Raw genomic sequence first — 26,373 nt, forward strand, 5'->3', positions numbered from 1 at the left:
TCTAGTCTGAAAAAAGCCATGTCCCGTCTTGAGAGAAGTTACACAGAGCTTAAAATCTGTGATTAGTTTAAAAACAACAAAAGACTTACAAAGACTTCACTTCCTATAGATTTATTTTTCACATATACAGGTGAAACTCGGAAAATTAGAATATCGTGCAAAAGTCCATTAATTTCAGTAATGCAAATTAAAAGGTGAAACTGATATATGAGACAGACGCATTACATGCAAAGTCAAGCCTTAATTTGTTATAATTGTGATGATCATGGCGTACAGCTCATGAAAACCCCAAATCCACAATCTCAGAAAATTAGAATATTACATGGAACCAAGACGACAAGGATTGTAGAATAGAACAATATTGGACCTCTGAAAAGTGTAAGCATGCATATGTATTCAGTACTTGGTTTGGGCCCCTTTTGCAGCAATTACTGCCTCAATGCGGCGTGGCATGGATGCTATCAGCCTGTGGCACTGATGAGGTATTATGAAAGACCAGGATGCTTCATTAGCGGCCTTCAGCAATTCTGCATTGTTTGGTCTCATGTCTCTCATCCTTCTCTTGGCAATGCCCCATAGATTCTCTATGGGGTCAGGTCAGGCGAGTTTGCTGGCCAATCAAGCACAGTACACAGTACACTGTATATTACTGAAATTAATGGACTTTTGCACGATATTCTAATTTTCCGAGTTTCACCTGTATATGCTACCCCAGATACAAAACTCTGGGTGGTTTGCAAATTAAAACATAAACAATTAAAACAATAGATCATTTAAAACCATTTTAAAAACACTACCAATAAAACTGTAAGACATTATGAACTAAAAGCCTAATAAAATAGGTACCTTATATATTAGCTCCAATGGGGATAAACTTTATTTGGGCAGTACCTGTGCAGGTGCTACAAGGAAGGAAAGCAGTAGATTTAGGAGCCATTTCTCCCCTTGTTTTGTGTCAACGAAAAACAGCAGCAAACAATGAGTTGTGTATCACTTCTGTCATTTTTATTGAAGGTAATGTGTGCCATCGAGTTGGTTTTGACTCCTGGTGACCACAGAGCCCAGTGATTGTCTTTGGTAGAATACAGGAGGGGTGTACCATTGCCTCCTCCTCCACAGTTTGAGATGATGCTTTTCTTTTCTCAATGACACAGGAGGACAGACTAGTGAGTTGGAGGGCTAGAGGGTCAAGACATTGGTCATCCCTTCTCTACTGCTCTGACACTATCCCTTTGGAATGTAGATTGCTACTCTCAGGGACACTTCCTTCCTTCCAGCCTCTTCCTTCCTCTTCTCTTCCCTTCCTTCTACCTTGCAACATGCAAGCTGCTCTCCCCTGCACCATATGTGCAGAGATGCAGAATCCATCTGCATCCAGCTAGATAGAGAGATTAGAGATTCTTCCGCCTCACTTTCCTATCTAGAATGGAGTTCTCTAATAAATACCGCTTATATTGATTTGAAACTATGAACTGGCTCCAAGTTGCTTTACTTTCAGCATACATGCATGCCTAACTAAATTCTGCTGTGTTGTGCCTCTGTGCACTCTGCTATAATGAAAAAGGGTTTCTCCTACCAGAGAGAATTCCCAATAGCTGCTGCCCGATATAGGTGGTTCTTTTTATTAGCAAGAGATTGTAGTTGGTGTGCTAATCCACATACTGCGTACTGGGCTCAGAAGTATTGGTGGTGCCCCTATGTGCACCCACCCACTCCACATGTGTGTGCATACTGTATGAGGATATTTTAGATTTCAGAACAAGTGCTCCCGTTTCTACTCATAGCCCTCTGTTCTCTAGACTGGTGGTGGAGCCCAAATGGATTCCTCAGCAGTAAATGACTGCTGTTTGAATATCCCCAATATATATCTTTAAAAATTGTTCTTTTTATTAGCAATTTTTAAAGATATATACTGGGGATGTTCAAATGGCCCAGTTCCTCAGCCGCTAAACCTGAAAAGCTAGAGAGGGTATATGGTCAGTATCCTCTGCTGTGAAGACAGATGCAAAGAACTCATTCAGCTTCTCTGCGATGGAGTTGTATGCCACTGTGAGGCAATCTCCTCTCTCTGAGCCAAGCCTACCTCACAGGGATGGCGTGAGGACAAAAGTGAGATACAACAGCACCTTGAATACATTTTTAGCACCGAGACAGTAGTACACTATGAGGCGGTTCCCAGGGTCAGTGGGAGCCACCTGGGGAGGATTAGTGGGGAGAGCGGGCTAAGCCACAAGTAGGCAGTCTGCAAAAGTGTGCAATGTGCCATAAGTAGGCACACAAGCAGGCAGTCTGCTCTGCACATGAGCAGGCAGTCTGCTCTGGGTGGCTGAAGCGGCCGCCCACACAACTGCCAGCTCCGTTACGGAGCTGGCAGGGGCTGGGAGGATTGGAGGCCGCGTGGCAGGCGCAGGGCATGCTGGAGAGACCCCCCGAGCCAGGAGGCTGCTTTTAAGCCACACCACGGCAACACACGATTTAAAAATAAACCAGGTTTGCGGAGCGCTCAATCCGCAAACCTGGTTTTAGGGCAGGGGTAGTTTAGTGGGTTAACAGCTTGGAGGCCACCAGGCTCACCTGCAAGCCCAGTGGTACTCATGGATGGATGGTAAATGATCTGCTCATACTGAAGCTCTTTTCATACTACAAACATTTATATGGTTTATCTCTAGTGTGGGTTCCTTGGTGTTTAGTAAGATTTCAACCATCACTGAACCACTATCCACACACCAAGCATTTATATGGTTTCTCCCCTATGAGTCATCTGATGTTTAGAAAGGCTTACATTCTGACTGAAGCTCTTTCCGCATTCAAAGCATTTAAAGGGTCTCTCTCTAGTATGAACTCTTTTATGCTTTGTAAGAGATGTGCTTCCTCTGAAGCTCTTTCCACATCCCAAGAATTCATGTGGCTTCTCTCCAGTGTGGGTTGTTTGATGTATGGTAAGGTATCCACTCTGACTGAAGCTCTTTCCACACAATAAGCATTTATATAGTTTTTATCCAGTGCGAGTTCTTTGATGCCTACTAAGATGGCTACTCAAATTATAGCTCTTTCCACACTCCATGCATACATATGGTTTCTCTCCAGTGTGGGTTCTTTGATGTATGGTAACATATCCACTCTGACTGAAGCTCTTTCCACACACCAAGCATTTATATGGTTTTTCTCCAGTGTGGGTTCTTTGATGTATGGTAAGCTCTCTACTCTGAAGCTCTTTCCACATCCAAGCATTCATGTGGCTTATCTCCAGTGTGGGTTCTCTGATGGACTGTAAGGTATCCACTCCTACTGAAGCTCTTTCCACACTCCAAGCATTTATATGGTTTCTCTCCAGTGTGGATTCTTTGATGTAGAGTAAGACTTCCACTCGTACTGAAACTTTTTCCACATTCCATGCATACATATGGTTTCTCTCCTGTGTGGGTTCTTTGATGTACAGTAAGATTGCCACTCATACTGAAGCTCTTTCCACATTCCATGCATACATATGGTTTCTCTCCTGTGTGGATTCTTTGATGTAGAATAAGACTTCCACTCATACTGAAACTTTTTCCACATTCGAAGCAATTATATGGTTTCTCTCCTGTGTGGATTCTTTGATGTAGAGTAAGACTTCCACTCGTACTGAAACTTTTTCCACATTCGAAGCAATTATATGGTTTCTCTCCTGAGTGGATTCTTTGATGTAGAGTAAGACTTCCACTAGTACTGAAACTTTTTCCACACTCAAAGCAATTATATGGTTTCTCTCCAGTGTGGGTTCTTTGATGCCTACTAAGACAGCTACTCCTACTGAAGCTCTTTCCACATTCTATGCATACATATGGTTTGTCTCCAGTGTGGGTTCTCTGATGTCTGGTAAGGTCTCTGCTCTCACTGAAGCTCTTTCCACATTCCAAGCTTTCAAGTGGCTTCTCTCCAGTGTGAGTTCTTTGATGTATGGTAAGGTATCCACTCTGACTGAAGCTCTTTCCACACACCAAGCATTTATATGGTTTTTCTCCAGTGTGGGTTCTTTGATGCACACTAAGATGGCTAGGCACACTAAACCTCTTTCCACACTCCATGCATACATATGGTTGCTCTCCAGTGTGGGTTCTTTGATGGACAGTAAGTTGTCCACTCTGACTGAAGCTTTTTCCACACTCCATGCATGTATATGGTTTCTCTCCAGTGTGCGTTCTTTGATGTACAGTAAGATGGCCACTCATACTGAAGCTCTTTCCACACTCCATGCATACATATGGTTTCTCTCCTGTGTGGATTCTTTGATGTAGAGTAAGACTTCTACTCATACTGAAACTTTTTCCACACTCAAAGCAATTATATGGTTTCTCTCCAGTGTGGGTTCTTTCATGGACAGTAACGTCGCTACTTATATTAAAGCTCTTTCCACACTCCATGCATACATATGGTTTCTCTCCAGTGTGGGTTCTTTGATGGACTGTAAGGTATCCACTCCTACTAAAGCTTTTTCCACACTCCAAGCATGTATATGGTTTCTCTCCAGTGTGGGTTCTTTGATGGATGGTAAGTTGCCCATTCTGACTGAAGCTTTTTCCACACTCCATGCATGTATATGGTTTCTCTCCAGTGTGGGTTCTTTGATGGACTGTAAGTTGCCCATTCTGACTGAAGCTTTTTCCACACTCCATGCATGTATACGGTTTCCCTCCAGTGTGGATTCTTTGATGTGATTTGAGGTACATAGCTCGGCTGAAGCCCTTTCCGCACTCCATGCATACATATGGTTTCTCTCCAGTGTGCATTTCCCATTGAGGAATAAAGCTTGGTGCAGATCTGAAGCTTTTCCTACTCACAGGATACAGACTTTTCTCACTTCCTCTCTCCATTTGTTCTTGGATTATTATAACCTCACCAGGCTGAGAAGCAGAAGAACCATTCTTTCGCTTCCATTTTTATTCTCTGCTCTTCGCTCTTTTCCCATCTGGTACCTCCAAGCAATTCACAGTGAGTCTTTCCCTCATTCTTGTTCTCACACCCATCACTTGCTGGAACAAAGAGAGAAAACTGGTCAGAGCCTAGGATAGAAAATAAGCTGCATATCAATCAACAGCCCTCAGTTACTGTTCTGATCATGCAAGAAGAAGAAAGCCAGACTGACCTATTCCACTGAGATACGGGGTGATGCAGCAGGCAGAGTACCAGCTGCCCAGGATCTCAAGCCAGCAGCAAGCCAGGGTGGGAAGGGGAGGCTCATCATCAGGATTTCACCTTATTTCCCTGCAACCCCCCTCCCTTGGGCCACTCCTCTGTTTACAATGTCTGAACTCATGTTTTGTATGCCTTGCACACCTGCTGCCTAACAATCTTCCTTTCTGAGCTGACAGAGGAAGCCACAAGGTACTTTTGAGCCCCATAGTCTAGTTATGCTGGGTGATTTCAACACTGAGTCCAAGGCCTCCTTTCTGGTGCGAGTGACTCAGGATCTCACAATCTCTATGGGTAGGCTCCAACTTTATTTTATTTGTTTAAAATATGTTTATACTGCCCCAAACCTGCGTCTCTGGGCGGTTTACAACAAAGCAAAACAAACAACAGAAAAGGTTAAAACACTACAACAATTTAAAATTTTAAATCAATATTTTAAAACCATTTTAAAACTATTGAAACAACCCTTAATTAAAAGCCTGGGTGAACAGATGCGTCTTTCAAGAATTTTTAAAAGTTGTCAGAAATGGGGAGGCTCTTATTTCAGCAGGGAGTGGGTTCCAAAGCTTCAGGGCTGCAGCAGAGAAGGCCCGGCCCCGAATAGCCACCATACAAGCCGGTGGCAACTGCAGACGGACCTCTCCTGATCATCTCAATAGGCAGTGGGGTTCATGACGAAGAAAACGTTTTCTTCAATACCCAGGGCCCAAGCCATTTAGGGCTTTACAGGTTATAACCAGCACCCTGTATTTTGCCCGCAAACTTATCGGCAGCCAGTGCTGCTCTTTCAATACAGGAGTAATATGATCTCTTTGAGATGACCCAGAGACCAACCCGGCTGCCGCATTCTGGACCAACTGTAGTTTCCAGACTACATACAAGGGCAGCCCCACATAGAGCACACTGCAGTAATCCAGTCTGGAGGTTACTGGCATCTATCTATCTATCTGTCTGTCTGTCTGTCTGTCTATCTATCTACCAATTTATCTCTGTAATATTTCCAAGCAAACGTCAACTTCAAGTATGCCTGTTTCTACAATGAGAACATGTGATAAGTAACTGTGGCTGAATTATAATTTAAACTCATCTTTTTAACCTGTGCTAACTGGACAAATCAGCACCTTTTTAATGAGGTGATTCTCTTTATTTACCAGTGGTAGAGTAATTGGCCCTATCCAGCCCCAGCACAGTACCTCCAGTGACTGTTGCTGGTGTTTATCTTGTGTTTCTTTGTGAGCCTTTCGGGGACAGGGATCTATCTTATCTTATCTATATATTTAATTCTCTTGGGTGTGCCTTTCAAACGTGCGTCCCGGCAGCCCAGCTGATTGGCTGGGCTGCGGGGGTGCCTGATTGGGTAAGGCGCACCCAAGAGAAAGCGGCGGCGGCCATGGCCGGGGAGCCGGGCGGGCCCGGCCGCGGAGGAGAGGGGCAGCACCGGCGGGCCGCCTGTCGGAGGCGAACAGCAGCAGCAGCCATGACCGGGGAGCCCAGCAGACCCGGCCGCAGAGGAGAGCGCCAGCAACGTGGGGCCGCCCGCCGGAGGAGACCAGAGGCGACGGCCATGGCCAGGAAGCCCGCCGGGCCCAGCCGCAGAGGAGAGCGGCAGCAATAGCGGGCCGCCCGCCGGAGGAGACCAGCGGCGGCGGTGGCGGCCATGGCCAAGGAGCCAAGCGGGCCCGGCCGCATAGGAGAGCGGGAGCAGTGGCGGGCTGCCCGCCGGAGGAGACTGGCGGCAACGGCGGCCATAGCCAAGGAGCCATGCGGGCCTGGCCGCAGACTAGAGTGGCACCAACGGTGGGCTGCCAGCCGGTGGAGACCGGCGGCGGCCATGGCCGCGCAACCAGTCAGGCCTGGCCGTGGAGGAGAGCGACCGCACCGGCAGGCCCGTCCGCTGGAGGAGACCAGCAACGGCGGCGGCCATGGGGTGAGGGGAGAGAGGCGCCGGGTCTGGCCTGCTCGCCTAGGCGAGGCGGCGGCAGCAGCCCGAGCCACGGCACTTGGCCCGCACAGAGACTGAGGCCAACGAGGAAGATGGCCAGCAGAAGCCAAGCGGTGACAAGAGGCGGCATCCGCGGGCATGACCAGGAGCCCTAAGAAAGCAGGGGACCCAACCGTAGGGGCAAGCGGCGGAGGCGGGCCTGGCGGCCATGAAGCAGAGAGACGGCATCAGCGGGCATGGCCTGGAGACCAAAGGGTGTAAGCCTGCACAAGGGGTGACGGAGGTACAAGAAGGAGCCAGTAGGGGGATACGTGACAGAGGAGACGGTTGAGAGGGCGAGATAGTAAAAATGGAGACTGAGGGACATTTGCTGATGAAAATGTACACACAGACAAAGAAAAAGAGACCATGGTATAACAATTTTTTTTAAAAAAAAAAGCCGAATAAGTGGCGGGAGATGAAACTGAAGGGCTGCGGGGGGTGGGGGGGGACGACTACGGAGAGTCATACTGTGAGGAGAAATCCTCACAGAAATTTCTAAGCTCATATCAGATACCAGATTTTTAAAATACTCATCATTAAAGAAGATGAGAGAACCCTAGAATGCGACTTGCCTAAAACCACCTACTATACATGGCCGAGAGAAAATTGGAACCAGGGAGTTTGGGAAGAAGAGTATTGTTGTAGAGTGGAACCAAATCAGATCCATGGATGTAGTTAATAATGGGATAACTGCCTGTAACAGAGAAGCATTTTTTAATTTTTTATTAGTGGCAAGCAGAGCAGCAATGTGACTAATGAAGCTGCCTTTAAGTTCTCTTTCAGAGAACCATTTGTTTTAGAACACCTTTTTATGTGAAAAAAACACATATAAACATTATAGAAGAAATTTTTGAGATGCGTCCCAGGTTTGGGGGGAGTTTACACATGCCAGATTGGCTGCTACACACACCCCTACATTAAAAGAAACCAAACAGACTGGAAACACATTGACCTGTGGCCTTATAGACAACGCTGGGAAAAGAGGAGGGGGGGCATGGCAATTAGGTGGAGAGGGACAATCTCCAATAAGGTGGGGGGGATGGCAGGCGAGACACTAGCGTAATAGTGGAGGGACGGAAGGTGAGACATTGGGGCAGAAGGTGGGGGGATGGCAGATAAGACACTGGGGCAGAAGGTGGGGGAATAGCAGACGAAACACTGGGACAATAGAAGGGATGGAAGGCGAGACATTGGGGCAGAAGGCTGGGGGATGGCAGGCGAGACATTGGCAGGTTAAAAATCCTGACATTTGTGAAGTCTGGAGAATTCACAGTGTATATTCTGATGTAGCATAACCTTACTCCAAAACTATAGGATAGACAACATCATCTGAGGAAGATGATGCAAAAAAAAAAAAAAAAAAGGAAAGAGAAGATGAATCCGAGGAAGAAGCAGAGAGAAGAAAAGAAGGAAGAAATCAAAAGGACAGAAAACGAAGAGCAGAAAAGAGAAGAAAAAAATCAGACAGCTGAAAGAAAAATGCCCTCAAAGACAACACAAGCAAACAAAGAAGATGCAAACATTGAGCAGAAAAGACTAGGCAAAAACCAAAGACAAAAAAGGAAACGAAAGGATGAGAGTTTGGAATCCAGAGACCATCGTCTACACATAAAAAGACAAGCAAAACGATGTAAATTAGTAGACTACAAAACCAACGCCACACAAATCTATACAGAAGATAGCACTGAGGAACATAACTGTGGGACTCTGACTGAAAGCTGCCATTACTGTGGTGCACTTTATTGGTTAGATGAACTCAATAGTACAAGAAAATACACTAAATGCTGTCATGATGGAAAAGTGACACTCAAAGAACTTAATGAACCACCTGACTTACTCAAAGAACTGCTTCTCACACAATCAACAGAGGCAAAAAATTACAGAGAGCATATCAGAGAATACAATGCTGCTTTGGCTTTGGCTTCAATGGGAGCTGAAATCAACACACCTCCAGGCAGAGGACCATACTGCTTCCGTATTCACGGACAAATCTATCATAAGGTATCTCCACTTTACCCAAGTGAACAACACAAGCCAGGGTATGGTCAACTGTACATATTTGACACGGGAGAAGCAACCAAACAACGCCTACAGAACAACTCGGCCTGCTTAGCAACAGTACTGGAAAGTCTGGATCCCCTTCTAAGAAACATCAACCCATTTGCAAAGTCTTATGAACAAATGCATAGACTAACAGAAAGTTTTCAAACAGCAAAAGTACAAATGATTTTCATGGAACAAGCAAACTTAGACCTCAGAAGGTACAACGCACCAAGTTCCCACACTGAGGTTGCAGCAATATTTGTTAATATCATAATGCCCTTATACAGATTTATGGTGCGGCCACATTTGGAGTATAGTGAACATATCTGGTCACCATATCTCATAAGGGACACGTAGAACTGGAAAAAATACAGAAGAGGGCAACCAAGATGATCATCAGGAGTCTAGAACACCTTCCTTATGAGGTAAGGCTACAAAATCAGGGGCACTGAGTTTAGAAGAACTAAGGGGAGGCTGGACAGAGGTCTATAAAATTATGCATGGAAGGGAGAGTGTGGATAGCGAGAATTTCTTCTTCCTCCCTCAGAACACTAGAACCAAGGGTCATGCTGTGAAACTGATTGTCAGGAAATTTAGGACCAACCCCAAAGTATTTTTTCAGACTGTGCATAATTAATCTGTGGAATTCTCTGCCATGAGATGTGGTGACGGCTACCAGCTTGGATGGATTTCACTTGGATGGTAAAAGGGGCTTAGACAAATTCCTGAAGGACAGGTCTAGCACTGGCTACTAGTCTTGATGGCTATAGGCCGCCTTCAGGCTCAGAGCCAGGATGCCTCTCAATACTCGTTAGGAACATAGGAAACTGCCATATACTGAGTCAGACCATTGGTCTATCCAGCTCAGTATTGTCTTCACTGACTGGCAGTGGCTTCTCCAAGGTTGCAGGCAGGAATCTCTCTCAGCCCTATCTTGGAGATGCTTCCAGGGAGGGAACTTGAAACCTTCTGCTCCTCCCAGAGCGGCTCCATCCCCTGAGGGGAATATCTTGCAGTGCTCACACATCAAGTCTCCCATTCAGATGAAACCAGGGCAGACCCTGCTTAGCTATGGGGACAAGTCATACTTGCTACCACAAGACCAGCTCTCCTCTCCGTTGCAGCGAAGCAAGAGCAGAAGAGAGGGCTTGCACCTGTGGGCTTCCCAGATGTATCTGATGGGCCACTGTGTGAAAGAGGCTGCGGGACTAGATAGGTCTCTTGCCTGTACCAGCAGGGCTCTTCTTATGTTCTTAAGACATTAGGAATGGGACACAGAAAGACGGGTGCTGGCAGAGATTAGGGATCTTTCCCCCTCTCTGCAGATTAATCCTTCCAAGCAAGGAAGGAGGAATCCAGCAGCTTCCAGGCATGCCCCTTCCAGAAGAGGCAGGCAAATTCTAAAACTGCCATACAAACTAGAGATTGTGGGGCATGAGAATCATACAGTGTTCACGTTGGAAAGGACCATGGAGGGGCATCGAGTCCAACCGCCTGCTCAGGGGAGGAAAACTGCTCCAGGCAAGCACCACTGGCGGATGCCACTCCAACTGGTATATATATTTAAAATAAAATAAAATAATTAGATTAGATAAATAACCCCCTGACTGATCCCCTCCGGCAAAGGAGAGCTCGCCACTGCAGGAGGGGTAGGGGGGTGGCAGGCGCCCGTGCAGGCAGTTCCTGCTGCAGCGAGTCCCGCCAGACGCAGCTGCCATCCCGCTCGCGCCCCTCCTCGCCCTCCCGATCTTGTTCCCAGCCACGTGGCTGAGGAAGGGACCGGCTCCTCCCGCTCCCTCCTCCCCCTGCACGAGCCCCGGGTGGACATTCTAAAAGGCGGCCCCGGGTGCCGCGAGCACCGCCCTGGGAGGGGGCGGCCGGGGGTGGTGCAGGTGGAACTCACCGGATCTCACAGGGGGAGAAGCCCGCGGGAGGCCATGCAACCCAGCCCGTTTTGCGGAGAGAGGGAGGGCGACGGAAGGAGGCAGTGGTTTCCCTTTTCCCTTCCTTCCTTCCGATTTCCTCCTCTAGGAGTCGAGATTCCCGCACTTTAACCCTTAGATGGACCCTCACCAGAAAACAATGAGAACTAGCCATTTAATGCCTCTCGCTAAGCAGGGCTGCAGTCCTGAGCTCCTTTCCCCCACCCCCGCCGCTTCTTGATACTACAGCTCCCATCATGCCCTAGCCCCAGTGGCTAATAGTGAGGGATTATGGGAGGCGTGGTTCAGCATCTGCAGGAGGGCTGAAGTTCACCGTTCTGCATGACCCCTCTCCCCCGACCTGCTAGCACAGAGCAACCAGGGACCGTCTTGCTCGGAAGGGAGGAAAGAACAGACAACACAACCAAAAGAGAACTCAGCCACGTGGCTTGGGAACAAGATCGGGAGAGCGAGGAGGGGGGCGAGCGGGATGGCAGCTGCGTCTGGCGGGACTGGCCTGCTGGAACTGCCTGCATGGGTGCAGTGGCGTATCTAGGGAACATAGCGCCCAGGGCAAGCACTGAAATTGCGCCGCCCCCCCTCCACACCACCCAGACATCTGACACCCATCTTTCAGGTAACTCAGCCTCATTCCCTCATTTGCAAAATGTGAACATTAACAGGGTTACCTAATTCTATAACTGTAGGAAGAAGAATGTTTTCAGCTGCAATATCTCCAAATACTATAGCACTGTAGCTGCCAAAATACTGCTTTGTAGCCAACTATTAAAAGCCGATGAGCCCTATAGTATATGGAATCTGATATCAATGGCCCATCTCATAAGCATATTATGGAGAGGCATTTATTTATGCCTTACATTTATATCCCGCCTTTCTTCCATCATGGAATTCCAACTATACATGGGGTCAGTGTTCCCTTTAACAGGGATTCCCAGATGTTGTTGACTACAACTCCCATATTCCCCAGCTGTGATGGCTTTTGTTGGGGATTCTGGGAGTTGTAGTCAACAACATCTGGGAATCCCTGTTAGAGGGAACACTGCATGGGGTTCCCAAGTGGTTACCCATCCAGGCATTGACTACAACTGGACCTGTTTAGCTTCAGCAAAGGGGTTGTATTATATGGCCTCAGCCCATGGGATGGAGTAGAGAATAGTGCTGCAGTATCCTGTACACTTTGCACAGAATTCACAAGGAAGATGTCAAAGGGCCAATTAGCATGTAGGAAATAACACTGTCTTGGGGTATTGGGGGTGGTCTGAGCATGTGTGTGTGTTTTGCTGAGTTTCTTATAGCTTGAACACATGAGAGGCAGAAATTCAATAGGTACAGCTTTTCCTAGCATGAAGGTATAGTTTCAAGAAATCTGCATCTATTGAATTTTTACCTGTCATGTGCTTGCTAAAGACACAGAATCTCTCTTAGGAAACAGGTAGCAGCTCTATTGATTGCAGGTGTGGTAAAAGAAATCATTGTTACAGATAAAGTCTTATATTTTTAAAAAGGATGGGTTAATATTTCTGATATGTATATGCTCATATTCATACATGATCTCTACCTCAGACACACACATGCAAGAATGATATAATCTATATAAACACAACCGCCTTGTGTTTTCCCACCACTCCTTATTTCAGAGGCTCTTCTTAACACAATTTCAAAGGCACGAACAATCCCCAAATCAACCAGCCACATTCTAGATTTCTAGAGCACCCTCTTTCTTTACCCCCCACAACCAATCCTGAACTCTAGCAAAGCAACCTGAGCTTGTTCACTGGGTATAACTTCTCACACAAAGCTAATTCAAACCAATTTCAGGTTTAGAAACTATGGAGGTACAGATAAAGGACTTGAAGCAAATGCTCTTCTCATCAATAGTTTTGACAATGTCTCTTGTTTGTGTGTCCCTAGAAAACCTGACTACACATGCATAAGAAATTATTTTCTGCCACTTTTCATTGCTGACTCTCTGGGTTAGTCACAAACTGCTCCAAAAGGGGTAAATGGGGTCCAGCAGGTACAGGTCTTGGCAGGATTATGCAAAGTGCTACCTAATTATGTAGTAAAGACCAAGGCTTTTGTGAGGGATCAGACAATTAAAAAAAAAATTTTTTTTTGCTCTTTTTAAAAAAGTCAGAGACCCTAAAAAGGATGAACAATCCATATCACAGAAATGGGAAGAAAATCGCTCTCCCCCTCTGCTCTGAATCTTATGCTGAAAAGGCACCAACAGGGGCATTCAAACTGCAAGAGCATTTCAGCTAAAAGGCTTCAGCAAAGTACTGTTGTGAGTGTAGAAGTGAAGCCTAAGCTAATTCTTGTCTTGCAAGAGATGGAAGTTTGGGGCGGTGTACAAATATAATAAAATACATACATATGTAAGTCCACTGAGCTCAATGGGACTTGCTTTCAGGTAAGAATGTACAGGATTACAGTCTGTGAGAGAGACTCTAATTCTCTCTCCCTTCCCTGCCCCTAGCTTCAGTGGCAACTACAAAACCTAAGATCAGGGAACCTTGGCTGACTTCTAGTAGTTTTAAAGGGAAAGAATACTATAAGCTGTCTTTCAGTAGGTTTAAGTTTCATAGTCAATTGTGGCAGTTTCATGTGTCTTATCATCTGAAAGCACATTTGACTGTATACACTACAAAGCTGCAGGGGTAGGGAACTGATACCCCCCTCCATGTGACCTTTTATCCAAAATTGTGACCAAATGTCCCCAATTTCTGTTATTTTGAATTTTGTATCCATTCTCATAGCCCCAATTTCTAGTATGCCCTAGGCTAGATCTTAATGATCCCCTGTTTTATCTATACCATGAGACAGAAGACTATTGATGTTTATACTGTTACTTCATGTAAGTGGTACTGGTTAGCTGCAGATATATTTTCTTCTCCCTTCACAAGTATATGAGTGTCCTTTCTCTTTTCCCCACCCTCCTATTATCAGTGACAGCCAGGATTTGCAGGTGTTGAACTACAACTCCCATCACCCCCACTCACAATTGATTGTGGCTGGAGGATGACGGGAGTTGTAGTTCAACTGCAGAGAGAGAGAGAGAGAGAGAGAGTGTCAAGTTTGCCTGTCCTCCCTGCCTAGGGGACACTAGGGTTGCAAGCTAGAAGAGTTGTAGGAAAGCATAACCCACTTCATTCTCCACCCCTTTTTTTCCTCTTGCAAAGTTTCAGTGCTTTTGTTTAAGAGCCGAACGGCAAGCTCAACTCAGCACTGAATTTGCAAGGTTTAGGAAAACTGGCCCTGTTCCCTTCATGATTCGCCCCATGGCTAGCCCCTCGGCTCACTCCCCCTCCCCCATGAGGACCCAGAAATGCCCCCTCCTCCTCCCCCACCCCTCTTTCTGCCAGTTGCAGCTTCCTCGCCAGGGGCGTAACAAGGCTGGAGTGGGCCCAGAGACAAAATTTTAAAATGGGCCCCTCACTAATATACACACTTCACAATATATAGTGCACTCACACTCACATCCCCATTATGCCAGCTTCTCTAGAAAAATCCACTCCCTCCACCCTCCCATGGGCAAGAGCGGTCCCGGCTCAGAGTTGCTTCTGCAGACAAGGACTTTGCTGCATGCATGCCGCCTTTGCTCTGAACTTGGGGTTGGCTTTTCCATGGCACTGAAGCTCTGCAGGTGTTGGGGAGTCATGTGACTTGCCTCGGGGGAGGCCTCAAGGCGTGGGGGCCCCCAGGCAGCCGCCTCTCCTTGCCTAATGGTAGTTACGCCCCTGTTCCTTGCCTTTCCTTCCCTCCGCTCACCAGGCTGCAGCAGAAGCTCAGGATTTCTCTGCGTCCGGCTGAGCCCTCTCAGGAGGCAGCGGCTGCAGCTGCTGCTTCTCTCCCCACCCTGTGCGCACAGCAGTCACACAGACATCAACAGGGAGAGCGAAATCGAGGAAGACATCCACTAGGCATTCACACACACACATCTTGTTTTGCCAGCAACTCCATCCTTCCTTGGAAGCGGTTCACAAGCTCCCAGACTCCTTGAATCTCCCTTCTTTCAGAAATTATGAAAGCCAACCAAAAAACAGAGAATCAAGAATAAAACAAAGCACCGATTTTATTTAGGTGAAAGGCAACTCTGGGATGCCTCCGCCCCAAAAGGCGTCAGATCTGCAGCAAGGGGGAATGGGGATTAGATATTGGGAGTGGTCAGTTTTTGGAGTGGTTTTTAAAATGCAAATAAGCGGTATAAGGATTTAATCTATAGCTAACTGGAGAGCCCCCACTTTAGGAACTATGAGGGCTTGCAAGGATTTAATGTGGACAACGTTTTTTAAGAGGGGGGAGTGGCGAAGGGATTTGCCCGCTGGGTTTGAGAAGCAGTAGGGAGCAGCTGCTTGTCCTTGGCATAGAACAACAACTTTAAAAAAACCCAAGTCCAGGTGCGCTCCCCGCAAGCCTCTAGCACTGGGAGAATTTCTGATCAGCAAACCAGTCACTCTGGGGAAAGGGAGGAAAGCTCAGGCTACAATTTACAAAGCAAGCTGATGTTGCACCCCAGCCCCGCCCCGGCAGCAGGTCTCTCTCACTCTCTGTCCCACGCTTGTTCTCCCAATGACCCCACCCCACTGGCCCCTTTCATCTATAATCTTTGCCCATAATACATTTGATCCTTTCGGGGAGCGGGAGGAGGAAAATCCTATCCAGGACCAGAACAGAAGCGGGTGGCAAGGCAAGGCAGCAGGTTAGGGCCCACAGCAGGACACACTGACTGAGACATCATGATTTTGGGAGTTTACTTACTGGAGTCAGTCAGTGTTTAATGCAGCCGGCACGAACGGCACTTCGGCAGCAGCAGCACAGCACAGCAGCTACAGCACTCAAAGAACAGGCAGCCTGCACGCCAATTGGGCGTGGGGAGCAGCTGCAGGGACTGAGTCGGGCAGGCAGAGTACAGACCCGCCCAGGCACTCAGAGCAGCCTGCAGCGGCATGGTGGGAGGATTCGAGGAGAGGAGCAGCATCGCAAACGGGGGAGAAGGAAGCGGAAGCACCGCTTGCCCAGGGAGCTCTCTCTGCACGGGGCGCACCAGCCAATAGGAGCTGGTTGTCGGGAAATTTAGGACCAACCCCCAAAGTATTTTTTCAGACAGCGCATAATTAATCTGTGGAATTCTCTGCCATGGGATGTGGTGATGGCTACCAGTTTGGATGGATTTCACTTGAATGGTAAAAGGGGCTTAGACAAATCCCTGGAGGACAGGTCTATCACTGGCTACTAGTCTTGATGGCTATAGGCCGCCTTCAGGCTCAGAGCCAGGATGCCTCTCAATACCCGTTGCAGCGAAGCAAGAGCAGGAGAGAGGGCATGACAATTGCACCTGTGGGCTTCCCCGATGTATCTGATGTGCCACTGTGTGAAAGAGGCTGCGGGACTAGATAGGTCTCTTGCCTGTACCAGCAGGGCTGTTCTTATGTTCTTAAGACATTAGGAATGGGACACAGAAAGACGGGTGCCGGCAGAGATTAGGGATCTTTCCCCCTCTCTGCAGATTAATCTTTCCAAGCAAGGAGGGAGGATTCCAGCAGCTTCCAGGCAGCCCCCTTCCAGAAGAGGCAGGCAAATTCTAAAACTGCCATACAGACTGTGGGGCGTGAGAATCATACAGTGTTCATGTTGGAAAGGACCATGGAGGGCATCGAGTCCAACCGCCTGCTCAGGGGAGGAAAACTGCTCCAGGCAAACACCACTGGCGGATGCCACTCCAACTGGTATAATTTTTTAAAAAAATAAAATGATAAATGAAATAAATAAACCCCTGACTGAAGCCCTCTGGCAAAGGAGAGTTTGCCACTGCAGGAGGGGTGGGGGGTGGCAGGCACCCATGCAGGGGCATAATCAGGGTAGGGCAGGCAGGGCACGTGCCCTGGGCGCCCGTTGACTAAGGGCGCAGAAGTGCCTGCCCCTGGCCCCAACACTGGGCTGCCGCCACCACCATCACAAAATTTTCCAAAAAACCCTTTTTTTAACCCCCCCCCCAAATCAGCGAGCCAGCGGGCGCTCACCGCGGCCGGCGTCTCCCGACTCCCCCAGGCGGTGCCTGCACCCGGCCACCCCCCCACTCGTGCAGACACAAGGGGCGGGGCTGCAGAGGGCGGGCGCTCCTATTGGCTGGTGCGCCCCGTGCAGAGAGAGCTCCCTGGGCAAGCGGTGCTTCCGCTTCCTTCTCCCCCGTTTGCGATGCTGCTCCTCTCCTCGAATCCTCCCACCATGCCGCTGCAGGCTGCTCTGAGTGCCTGGGCGGGTCTGTACTCTGCCTGCCCGACTCAGTCCCTGCAGCTGCTCCCCACGCCCAATTGGCGTGCAGGCTGCCTGTTCTTTGAGTGCTGTAGCTGCTGTGCTGTGCTGCCGCTGCCGAAGTGCCGTTCGTGCCGGCTGCATTAAACACTGGCTGACTCCAGTAAGCAAACTCCCAAAATCATGATGTCTCAGTCAGTGTGTCCTGCTGCGCGCCCTAACCTGCTGCCTTGCCTTGCCACCCGCTTCTGTTCTGGTCCTGGATAGGATTTTCCTCCTCCCGCTCCCCGAAAGGATCAAATGTATTATGGGCAAAGATTATAGATGAAAGGGGCCAGTGGGGGGGGGGTCATTGGGAGAACAAGCGTGGGACAGAGAGTGAGAGAGACCTGCTGCCGGGGCGGGGCTGGGGTGCAACATCAGCTTGCTTTGTAAATTGTAGCCTGAGCTTTCCTCCCTTTCCCCAGAGTGACTGGTTTGCTGATCAGAAATTCTCCCAGTGCTAGAGGCTTGCGGGGAGCGCACCTGGACTTGGGTTTTTTTAAAGTTGTTCTTCTATGCCAAGGACAAGCAGCTGCTCCCTACTGCTTCTCAAACCCAGCGGGCAAATCCCTTCGCCACTCCCCCCTCTTAAAAAACGTTGTCCACATTAAATCCTTGCAAGCCCTCATAGTTCCTAAAGTGGGGGCTCTCCAGTTAGCTATAGATTAAGTCCTTATACCGCTTATTTGCATTTTAAAAACCACTCCAAAAACTGACCACTCCCAATATCTAATCCCCATTCCCCCCTTGCTGCAGATCTGACGCCTTTTGGGGCGGAGGCATCCCAGAGTTGCCTTTCACCTAAATAAAATCGGTGCTTTGTTTTATTCTTGATTCTCTGTTTTTTGGTTGGCTTTCATAATTTCTGAAAGAAGGGAGATTCAAGGAGTCTGGGAGCTTGTGAACCGCTTCCAAGGAAGGATGGAGTTGCTGGCAAAACAAGATGTGTGTGTGTGAATGCCTAGTGGATGTCTTCCTCGATTTCGCTCTCCCTGTTGATGTCTGTGTGACTGCTGTGCGCACAGGGTGGGGAGAGAAGCAGCAGCTGCAGCCGCTGCCTCCTGAGAGGGCTCAGCCGGACGCAGAGAAATCCTGAGCTTCTGCTGCAGCCTGGTGAGCGGAGGGAAGGAAAGGCGAGGAAGCTGCAACTGGCAGAAAGAGGGGTGGGGGAGGAGGAGGGGGCACTTCTGGCTCCTTGTGGGGGAGGGGGAGTGAGCCGAGGGGCGAGCCGTGGGGCGAGTCATGAAGGGAACAGGGCCAGTTTTCCTCAACCTTGCAAATTCAGTGCTGAGCTGAGCTTGCCGTTCGGCTCTTAAACAAAAGCACTGAAACTTTGCAAGAGGAAAAAAAGGGGTGGAGAATGAAGTGGGTTATGCTTTCCTATAACTCTTCTAGCTTGCAACCCTAGTGTCCCCTAGGCAGGGAGGACAGGCAAACTTGACTCTCTCTCTCTCTCTCTCTCTCTCTCTCTCTCTCTCTCTGTGCAGTTGACCTACAATTCCCATCATCCTCCAGCCACAATCCATTGTGAGTTTGGGTGATGGGAGTTGTAGTTCAACACCTGCAAATCCTGGCTGTCACTGATAACAGGAGGGTGGGGAAAAGAGAAAGGACACTCATATACTTGTGAAGGGAGAAGAAAATATATCTGCAGCTAACCAGTACCACTTACATGAAGTAACAGTATAAACATCAATAGTCTTCTGTCTCATGGTATACAGGTGAAACTCGGAAAATTAGAATATCGTGCAAAAGTCCATTAATTTCAGTAATGCAAATTAAAAGGTGAAACTGATATATGAGACAGACGCATTACATGCAAAGCGAGATAAGTCAAGCCTTAATTTGTTATAATTGTGATGATCATGGCGTACAGCTCACGAAAACCCCAAATCCACAATCCCAGAAAATTAGAATATTGTTACATAGTTGGGCGTCAACATTCAGCCTGAGGGACCAATTAGTTTATTACATCTATGCATGTGTTTGCCTTAACGCTGGACTTTGCCTTAAGTTTCGGTTTCTCAGCAGAAAGATAAGTAATTAATAGAAGACACTTCCACATTCCGAGAAACAGAACAGTTACAGTTTGAAAGAACCTATCATTCGACGCCATGCTAATAAGGTTCACAACGCTTCCCCCGCCCCGTCTGTCCTTGACAGATAAGTGACTCAACAATTTCCACAGTAAAGAATTTTTCCATTCCACATCTCCCCCCTGCAGAGCCAATTCATGGCTCTTCTTTTAGGGACAAGCCAGAATACATTGCCATTATGTGTGGGGCGGTTTCCGTCCTGACTATAGCAGAGACAGCAGATTCTATTATTCTAGTTAAGCAAGGGATCACGCAGGGTAACATAAGCAAAATTATAACAATGACAATGAAGACAACAAACAGTGATTTCAACCAGGCAAGGTCAGGCAGCCAGCCCATGAGCCACTGCCACATCCCCCACTCGGATGCCGGCTGCCCAATGTTATGGAAAACTTGTATTGATTCCTTCAATTTGGCAGCTTCCTGATCAATTTTTCCCTGGTCATTTACATAGTAACAGCATTTTTCCCCGCTTAAGGCACAGGCGCCCCCTTGCTGAACAGCAAGAATATCAAGCGCCTTCCTGTTTTGCACCACCACCTTCGATAGAGAATCAACCTCCTGTTGGACCTCCATTAGCATTTTCAACGTGCTATTAAATGATTTTTCCATTTCTTTCAAAATGTTTTTAACTGCTTGTTCAAGTTTGGCCACGCCAAGGCCCGGTAGTATGGCCCGCCAAGCCTGATGGAACCCGGTGTTGCGAACCACAAGGGGGTTCTCCACGCCGCGTCTCGTGCGGTGCAGGAAGCTGCCCATGTTTAAAACTTCAGAGGCATTCAGGCTTTTGCGGAGCTCTACCTTGGGTGCTAGGTAAGCAGGAGCACATCTACCATTCCAGCCTTGTGGTAGTGCCTTGTATGCATTTCTCCCACAAAGCCAGTACATCCCCGGTTCGAGCAAGGACAGGGTCAGAACGTCTCCCATCTCCCATTCTCCTGGCCCCACCTTCCGTTCCCCTATACTTAGGGCCGTGGCACACTCTCCGTCCAGGCTGAAGAGTCCGGACTTGCTAGACCGGCCCCCAAACCAGGAAAGTGTCACATTTGGGTCTTTGTGGTGCGCGCATGTTATGCTCAGCCAGATGTGCCAGAAAGGGGATTCCCACGTGTTAAGTTTACTGTCACACGTGTCATGCTTATTCTGTGTTTTGTTGACCAGGATGCCTAGCCGATCATGTACATACAAAGTGTGATTCCATAGAAACTTGGATTCCTCCCGCCAGGGGCCCTTAGTAAAATTGAACAGGGTTACGGAGGTGAGTGTCATCTCCCCCCCATATAATCCAAAATATTTCCCCACGGCGGGATCATTCCCATCACATTCCTCCTGGTCAGGCCCATGATCATCAAGCAGTGGCGTGAACTCGCCAAGGGACTTGTCAAAAGACCAGGTGTGAGCGCAGTGGGCATATGGAATCTCCCCTAGGCTGGGCCCCGTGCTGCCAACATTCTGGATACAAATGGGATGTTGGCCAAGCAAGGATTCGACCTCATACTCGGGCACCCCTTTCGCGTACCAATTATGTTTCCATTCCCTTTCATAACGGTAGGGTTGGCGGTTCCCACCTCCCGTGCCTGGTCGCCAGGCTAAATCGGTGGTGCTAACCCACGGAGAGCACCAACTAACTCTGGGCCTTTGAACCCACCAGGCAAGGGAAACGGGGCCTGCCACCAGGGCAACCTTCTCCTCAGAGTGTATATCCCCATGGGTGCAGACCCAACAGTCCTTAAGAAACGTGGCTCCAATTACAGTCTGGAGCCCGGGAACCTTCCGATGGGAGACCTGGTATGGGGCGCCCGTTTCCAGCACCCACAGAGCCAACAGTGCCCAAACCCACGTGTCCTGGCCCCGCATCCCTATGTTCAGGCACAAAAAGGTGCTCCCCCCTCCTCCTTCCCCGCCGGTGGTCCCTGCGTAGAGTGGCCGCTTCCGGTATTGGGCACACAGTAGGGACGTCCAAAAGGTGTACCCTGGACCCGTGCGAAGACGTGTACCCATTTCCGGTGGGGTGTAGCAGGGGGTAGACTCAGGGTAGGCGGCGGATCTTCAGCTTTGTCTCTCCGGTCTCCTGCGCAACCCACGAAATAGGCGCCTCTGCCCGCTTAACCCTGGTGTGATGGACCCACGCCTTAATTCCTGCACATTTCAAAGCAGTAGGGGTGATTAGCAGGACCTGGTACGGGCCTCCCCATCTGGGTCTCAACGGTTTCACATTCCATTTTTTAACCCACACCCAGTCCCCCACCTCATATGAATGCACAGGGTCAATTATTGGAATGGGGATTGTCTCTTGTAGGGAGCTCTGTACGCCGTGTAAAACTTTAGCCCACTGGGCAGTGGAGGGTGGGCGGTCTCCATCAGGCGCACGGAGAATGGGTGATGTCCTGCCGTACATAGCTTCGAATGGAGTGAGTTTCTCCTTGCCCCTCGGAGTGTTCCTAATTTTAAACAAAACATAGGGCAAAAGAGCCACCCAGTTCATTTGGGTTATCTCAATGAGCTTGGCTAGCTGATCTTTGATTGTCCTATTCATGCGTTCCACTTTCGCGGAGCTCTGGGGCCGCCAAGCAGAATGGAGCTTCCAGTGTATCCCAAGGGCCCTGGAGACATCCTGCACCGCCTTGCTGACAAAGGCCCCCCCGTTGTCTGAGTTAATCTGGATTGGCAACCCGTGAGTAGGCAGGTGGTCATTGAGCAAGTATTTCACCATGGCTTGGGCACTCTCAGCTTTGCAGGGCTTCGCTTCCACCCACCCAGTCAAGGTACATACTACAACGAGAAGATACTTGTAGGGTCCCTGACGGACCATTTCTGTAAAGTCAACCTGTATGATATCCATCGGGCCCGCTCCCATGGCCACTTGCCCCGCTTGGCCTTGGCGGTGGGTGGTAGGGTTGACTTTGGTCCACTCAATACATTTTCTAGCGACCTGGCGAGTACGGGAGGACAAATTTGGTGCATAGTATTTCTTTCTGATTAGTTCATACATGGCTTCCGCTCCCATGTGCGTGCCTTCATGCAGGCCCTTAACTAATGCTGGTACATATTCCTTGGGCACTAGGGTTTCCCCCCCTTTGATAATCCATTTCCCATCTTGCTTCAGTGCCCCTAAAGCCTTGGCCAATCTCTCATCCTCTGGGCCATATTCCCAATCTTCCTCCAAGGCGGCTAGGTCTGGAACAAGGGACACCATAATCATTTCAGCCGAACGTGCAGCTAACTTGGCCGCTGCGTCGGCTCTCCTGTTGCCGCTCTCCACATCTCCTCCTCCCTTCTGGTGCCCGCGGCAGTGCATGAAAGCCAAACCACGGGGCCGCTGCATAGCGTCCATGAATTGCCGGATCTGTAGTTGGTACTTTACGGGGTTCCCCTTAGAATCCAGCATGCCCCTTTCATGGTGTAATGCTATGCACGTATCTCGAGTCCGAATATAGATTCAGGGTCTGTCCCTCCGCCATCTCGCAGGCTCTGGTGACTGCGATTAATTCCGCCAGCTGGGCTGAGGTGCCCGTAGGTAAAGGTTGAGCTTCGATAAGTGTCCACCAGGCTCACCACTGCATATCCTGCTCTTCTCACCCCGTCTTCCACGAAAGAGGACCCATCCGTGAACCACTGCAAGTCTGCATTCTTCAGAGGGACCGTACGTAGATCGGGCTGGACCGCCCAGGTTTGCTGCAACAACGTCGGGCAGTCATGTGTCTCTCCCTCCTCTGTGTGTTCATCAGGCAGGAACGAGGCAGGATTCAGACTAGTGGCCACTTGTAGTTCGACCTCCAGATCTTCCAACAACATCAGTTGGTATTTCATAAGCCTGGAGCCTGTCATCCACTTGATGGTCCCTTCTTTCAGCAATGATCTAATAGAGTGTTCTGTGACGACTGTGGTTTTTGCCCCGAAAGTGAGCTTCTTTGCGTCTTGTAATAGCATGGCTGCTGCCGCCACAGCTCTCAAACATGGTGGAAATCCTCTTGCCACTGTGTCCAATCTTTTAGAGAGATATGCACAGGGCCGCATGCTGAGTCCAATTTGTTGTGTTAGAACTCCCTTAGCCAAGCCTCCTCATTCAAGCACGTACAGCGTAAAGGGCAGCATGAGGTTCGGGAGTCCCAGAGCTGGGCCTTTTGTTAACATATCCTTCAGCTCCTGGAACGCTTTCTGTTGGTCTTCTCCCCATAGCATTTCGCCATCCCCTCGGTTCGCATCATACAAGGGCTGGGCGATCTGGGCGTAGCCTGGTATCCAGACTCGGCAGTAGCCGGTCATGCCAAGGAATGCACGTAGACCACGCTTGGATTTGGGCTCCGGAATGGCGCAGATCGCCTCCACTCTTTCCCCTGACAGGTATCTCTGGCCTCCCTCCAGGCGGAACCCCAGATAGTCCACGGCTGTCTGCATGAGTTGGGCTTTGCTCTTGGATACTTTGTAGCCGCAGGCTGCGAGCCTCTTAAGCACTTCTATGGTGAGTTCTCTGCAGTCTTCTTCGGTATTTGCTGCAAGCAAGATGTCATCCACATACTGTAGGACTGCCCCTCCCGGGGGTATGGTTAGGCCTTCCAAATCCCTAGATAAGGACTCCGAAAATATCGTTGGCGAGTGTAAAAAAACCTTGGGCTAAGCGAGCCCAACTTAGCTGGGTCCGCCTATTCCTGGAGTCTTGCCAGGTGAATGCAAAGATGGGTATTGACACGGGTGCCAGCCTGATCGTGAAAAAAAGCATCCTTAATGTCCAGTACAGTGTACCATCTCGCAGCACCTGGCACCCTGCTCATTATGGTGTATGGGTCAGCCACAAGGGCCACCATGGGCTCAGCTCTCGCATTCACAGCCCGTAAGTCTTGCACTGGTCTGTAGCGTCCAGGTTCCTGTTTCTCCACTGGAAGAAGTGGGGTGTTCCATGCAGACCAGCATTCTTGCAGTATTCCCTCTTCGAGATAGGCAGTGATAGTTGGTTGAATCCCCTTCCTCTTCTCCGCTGAAATTGGATATTGTGGTATGCTGGCGGGTGTGGCTCCCGGCTTCATTCGAATGCACACGGGGGGGGGGGGGGTTGGTTAACCGCCAGCCCAAATCCTCCATTTTCTGCCCAAACCTCCTGAGTCACTGGTAAGCTTCCTGTTACGTCTTGCGCTATCAAGACTCTGGTGGCCCCCGGTTTCCCGTCCCACCAGGCTTTCCACTTCCAGGCCTTTTCTTTGAGCATTTCTATTGTGCATACTTCCCCCCTTTGAGGTGTTTCAAAGGTGAAGCTTCCATCTTTCGCGAAGGTCAAGGTGGCTTGTAGTTTACACAAGATGTCCCTTCCCAATAAGTTCATGGGGCAGTCGGGGAGCCACACGAACTGATGCCTCAAGGTATTTCCCTTGAGACTGCAATTGTCCACATCAAAAATGGGTCTGGAGTTACTGCGACCTGTGGCCCCCTGTATTGGCAACTTGAGGGCTGTCTTTTCTCCCATAGGTTGTTGGATGGCTGATATGGTAGCCCCGCTGTCGATCATAAATGGCACCTTCTTCCCCTGTACAGTCAAAGTCACCATGGGTTCCGGGGAGAGTGGTAATTGGTGCAGTGAACCCTGGCCCCGTCATTCTGTTTCCTCAACATGCCCAGCCATCACTCGCGAGGCTCTGTGCCCCCTGTCCGCATTTTCCTCCTCAAGTCTCTCCGGGCACTCATTCTTCCAGTGGCCATGTCTCTTGCAGATGGCACATTGATCACGGCCTAGACGCTCCTGGTAGGCTCCTCTGCCTCCTCGACCCCACCCTCTGGTACTGCCGCTGCCGCCTCGTCCCCGTCTTCCTGGCAGTTCCCCTCTGATGGCTGCTGCCATCACAACGGCGGCCTTCTGCTGTTTCTCTTCCTCCGTGTCTCTGTTTGCATATACATTTCTAGCCAATCCCAATAACATCTCTTCAGGCATGTCCACTGCTTCTTCCTTTTTCTGTAGCTTTCGGCGAATGTCCTTCTGGGCCTGAGCTATGAAGGTCATGTTGATCTGCCTTCGGTTCCCTTCATCATCCGGGTCAATGCTAGTCCACTGGTGGTAGGCTGCCTTCAGCCGCTCCATATACGTTCCGGGTGCCTCCTGCGGTCCTTGCAGGACTTCCGATACTTTGGCAAGATTAATATTTCTCCGGCCCGCTGCCCTCATGCCTTCTATCACCAATTCTCAGTAGCGAGTCAGGAACTCTTCACCCTTTCCCACGCCTGGGTGCCAGTCGGGATCTCTGGTTACTAGGTAGAGGTCATGCAGTTGCTTCGGGTCCGTCCCCGCCTGATGTGTCTTTACTTCTACATCTAGCGACTTCTTCATTCCCTCCTGGACACGACCTCGCTCTTCCGAGGACAGCAGGGTCACTAGTAGCGCCTGTATATCCCCCCAAGTGGGACAGTGAGTGCGCATGATCATCTCGAAAAGTTCCAGCATCTCTCTCGGGTCTTCAGTGAGGGACTTAGTCGTGCGTTTCCAGTTTAGCAGGTCCGAAGACAAGAAAGGCACATCTTGGTATTGATACAGGGCTTCTCCCTTCTTCCCGTGGAAGGTGGTTACACGTAAAGGGGCTATGGTTACCTCCCCTTCTTCGTCTAGACACAGCTGCTGTTCCTCCAGCTTCTTCTTTGCCTTCTCTAATTCTTCCATCTTAGCCTGTAGCAGTTTGAGCTCCTTTCCGCCGCCTCCTCACGCTGCCTAATCTCAGCCTCTTTCTTCCTTTCCCATTCTAGCCGTTCCGCCTCCTCTTTCTGCTTCGCTTGTTCCCTGATTCTTTCTTCCGTCTGCCTCAGGTTATACGGTGGGGCGTGTGGAAGCTTGGGGTAGAGCGGGTTGTAAGGGGGAGGG

General features: G+C 49.3%; 3 protein-coding genes across 5 annotated transcripts in view; 2 read left to right on the plus strand and 1 right to left on the minus strand.

Moving 5' to 3' along the window:
* The window catches only part of LOC128344279 (zinc finger protein 420-like), a 28,020-nt gene extending 12,106 nt beyond the window's left edge, over window positions 1-15,914 (minus strand). The window contains exons 1-2 of one of the 3 annotated variants that reach the window (XR_008315764.1): window positions 11,103-11,338; window positions 2,783-5,012 (exon numbers count right to left, since the gene is read on the minus strand). Coding sequence is in view for 2 of the 3 variants with exons in the window: in XM_053294110.1 (XP_053150085.1) it covers window positions 3,201-4,853 (1,653 nt within the window). In the remaining variant the exon portion in view is untranslated. Of the gene's footprint in view, window positions 1-983; window positions 5,013-11,102; window positions 11,339-15,903 lie in introns of those variants that run through there. The other 2 variants (XM_053294110.1, XM_053294109.1) reach the window with 2 other exon arrangements.
* On the plus strand, window positions 6,961-10,025 carry LOC128344287 (uncharacterized). Its single transcript, XM_053294134.1, has 2 exons — window positions 6,961-7,525; window positions 8,471-10,025. The coding sequence occupies exons 1-2, from the start codon at window positions 7,523-7,525 to the stop codon at window positions 9,554-9,556; spliced, it is 1,089 nt and encodes a 362-aa protein (XP_053150109.1). The 5' UTR covers window positions 6,961-7,522; the 3' UTR covers window positions 9,557-10,025.
* Window positions 11,496-26,373, plus strand: part of LOC128344288 (protein TSSC4-like) — a 50,403-nt gene continuing 35,525 nt past the window's right edge. The window contains exon 1 of the mRNA XM_053294144.1: window positions 11,496-11,758. The gene's annotated coding sequence lies outside the window, so the exon portion shown is untranslated. The remainder of the gene's footprint in view (window positions 11,759-26,373) is intronic.

Source organism: Hemicordylus capensis, chromosome 2, assembly GCF_027244095.1.
Source record: "Hemicordylus capensis ecotype Gifberg chromosome 2, rHemCap1.1.pri, whole genome shotgun sequence".
NCBI lineage: Eukaryota > Metazoa > Chordata > Lepidosauria > Squamata > Cordylidae > Hemicordylus > Hemicordylus capensis.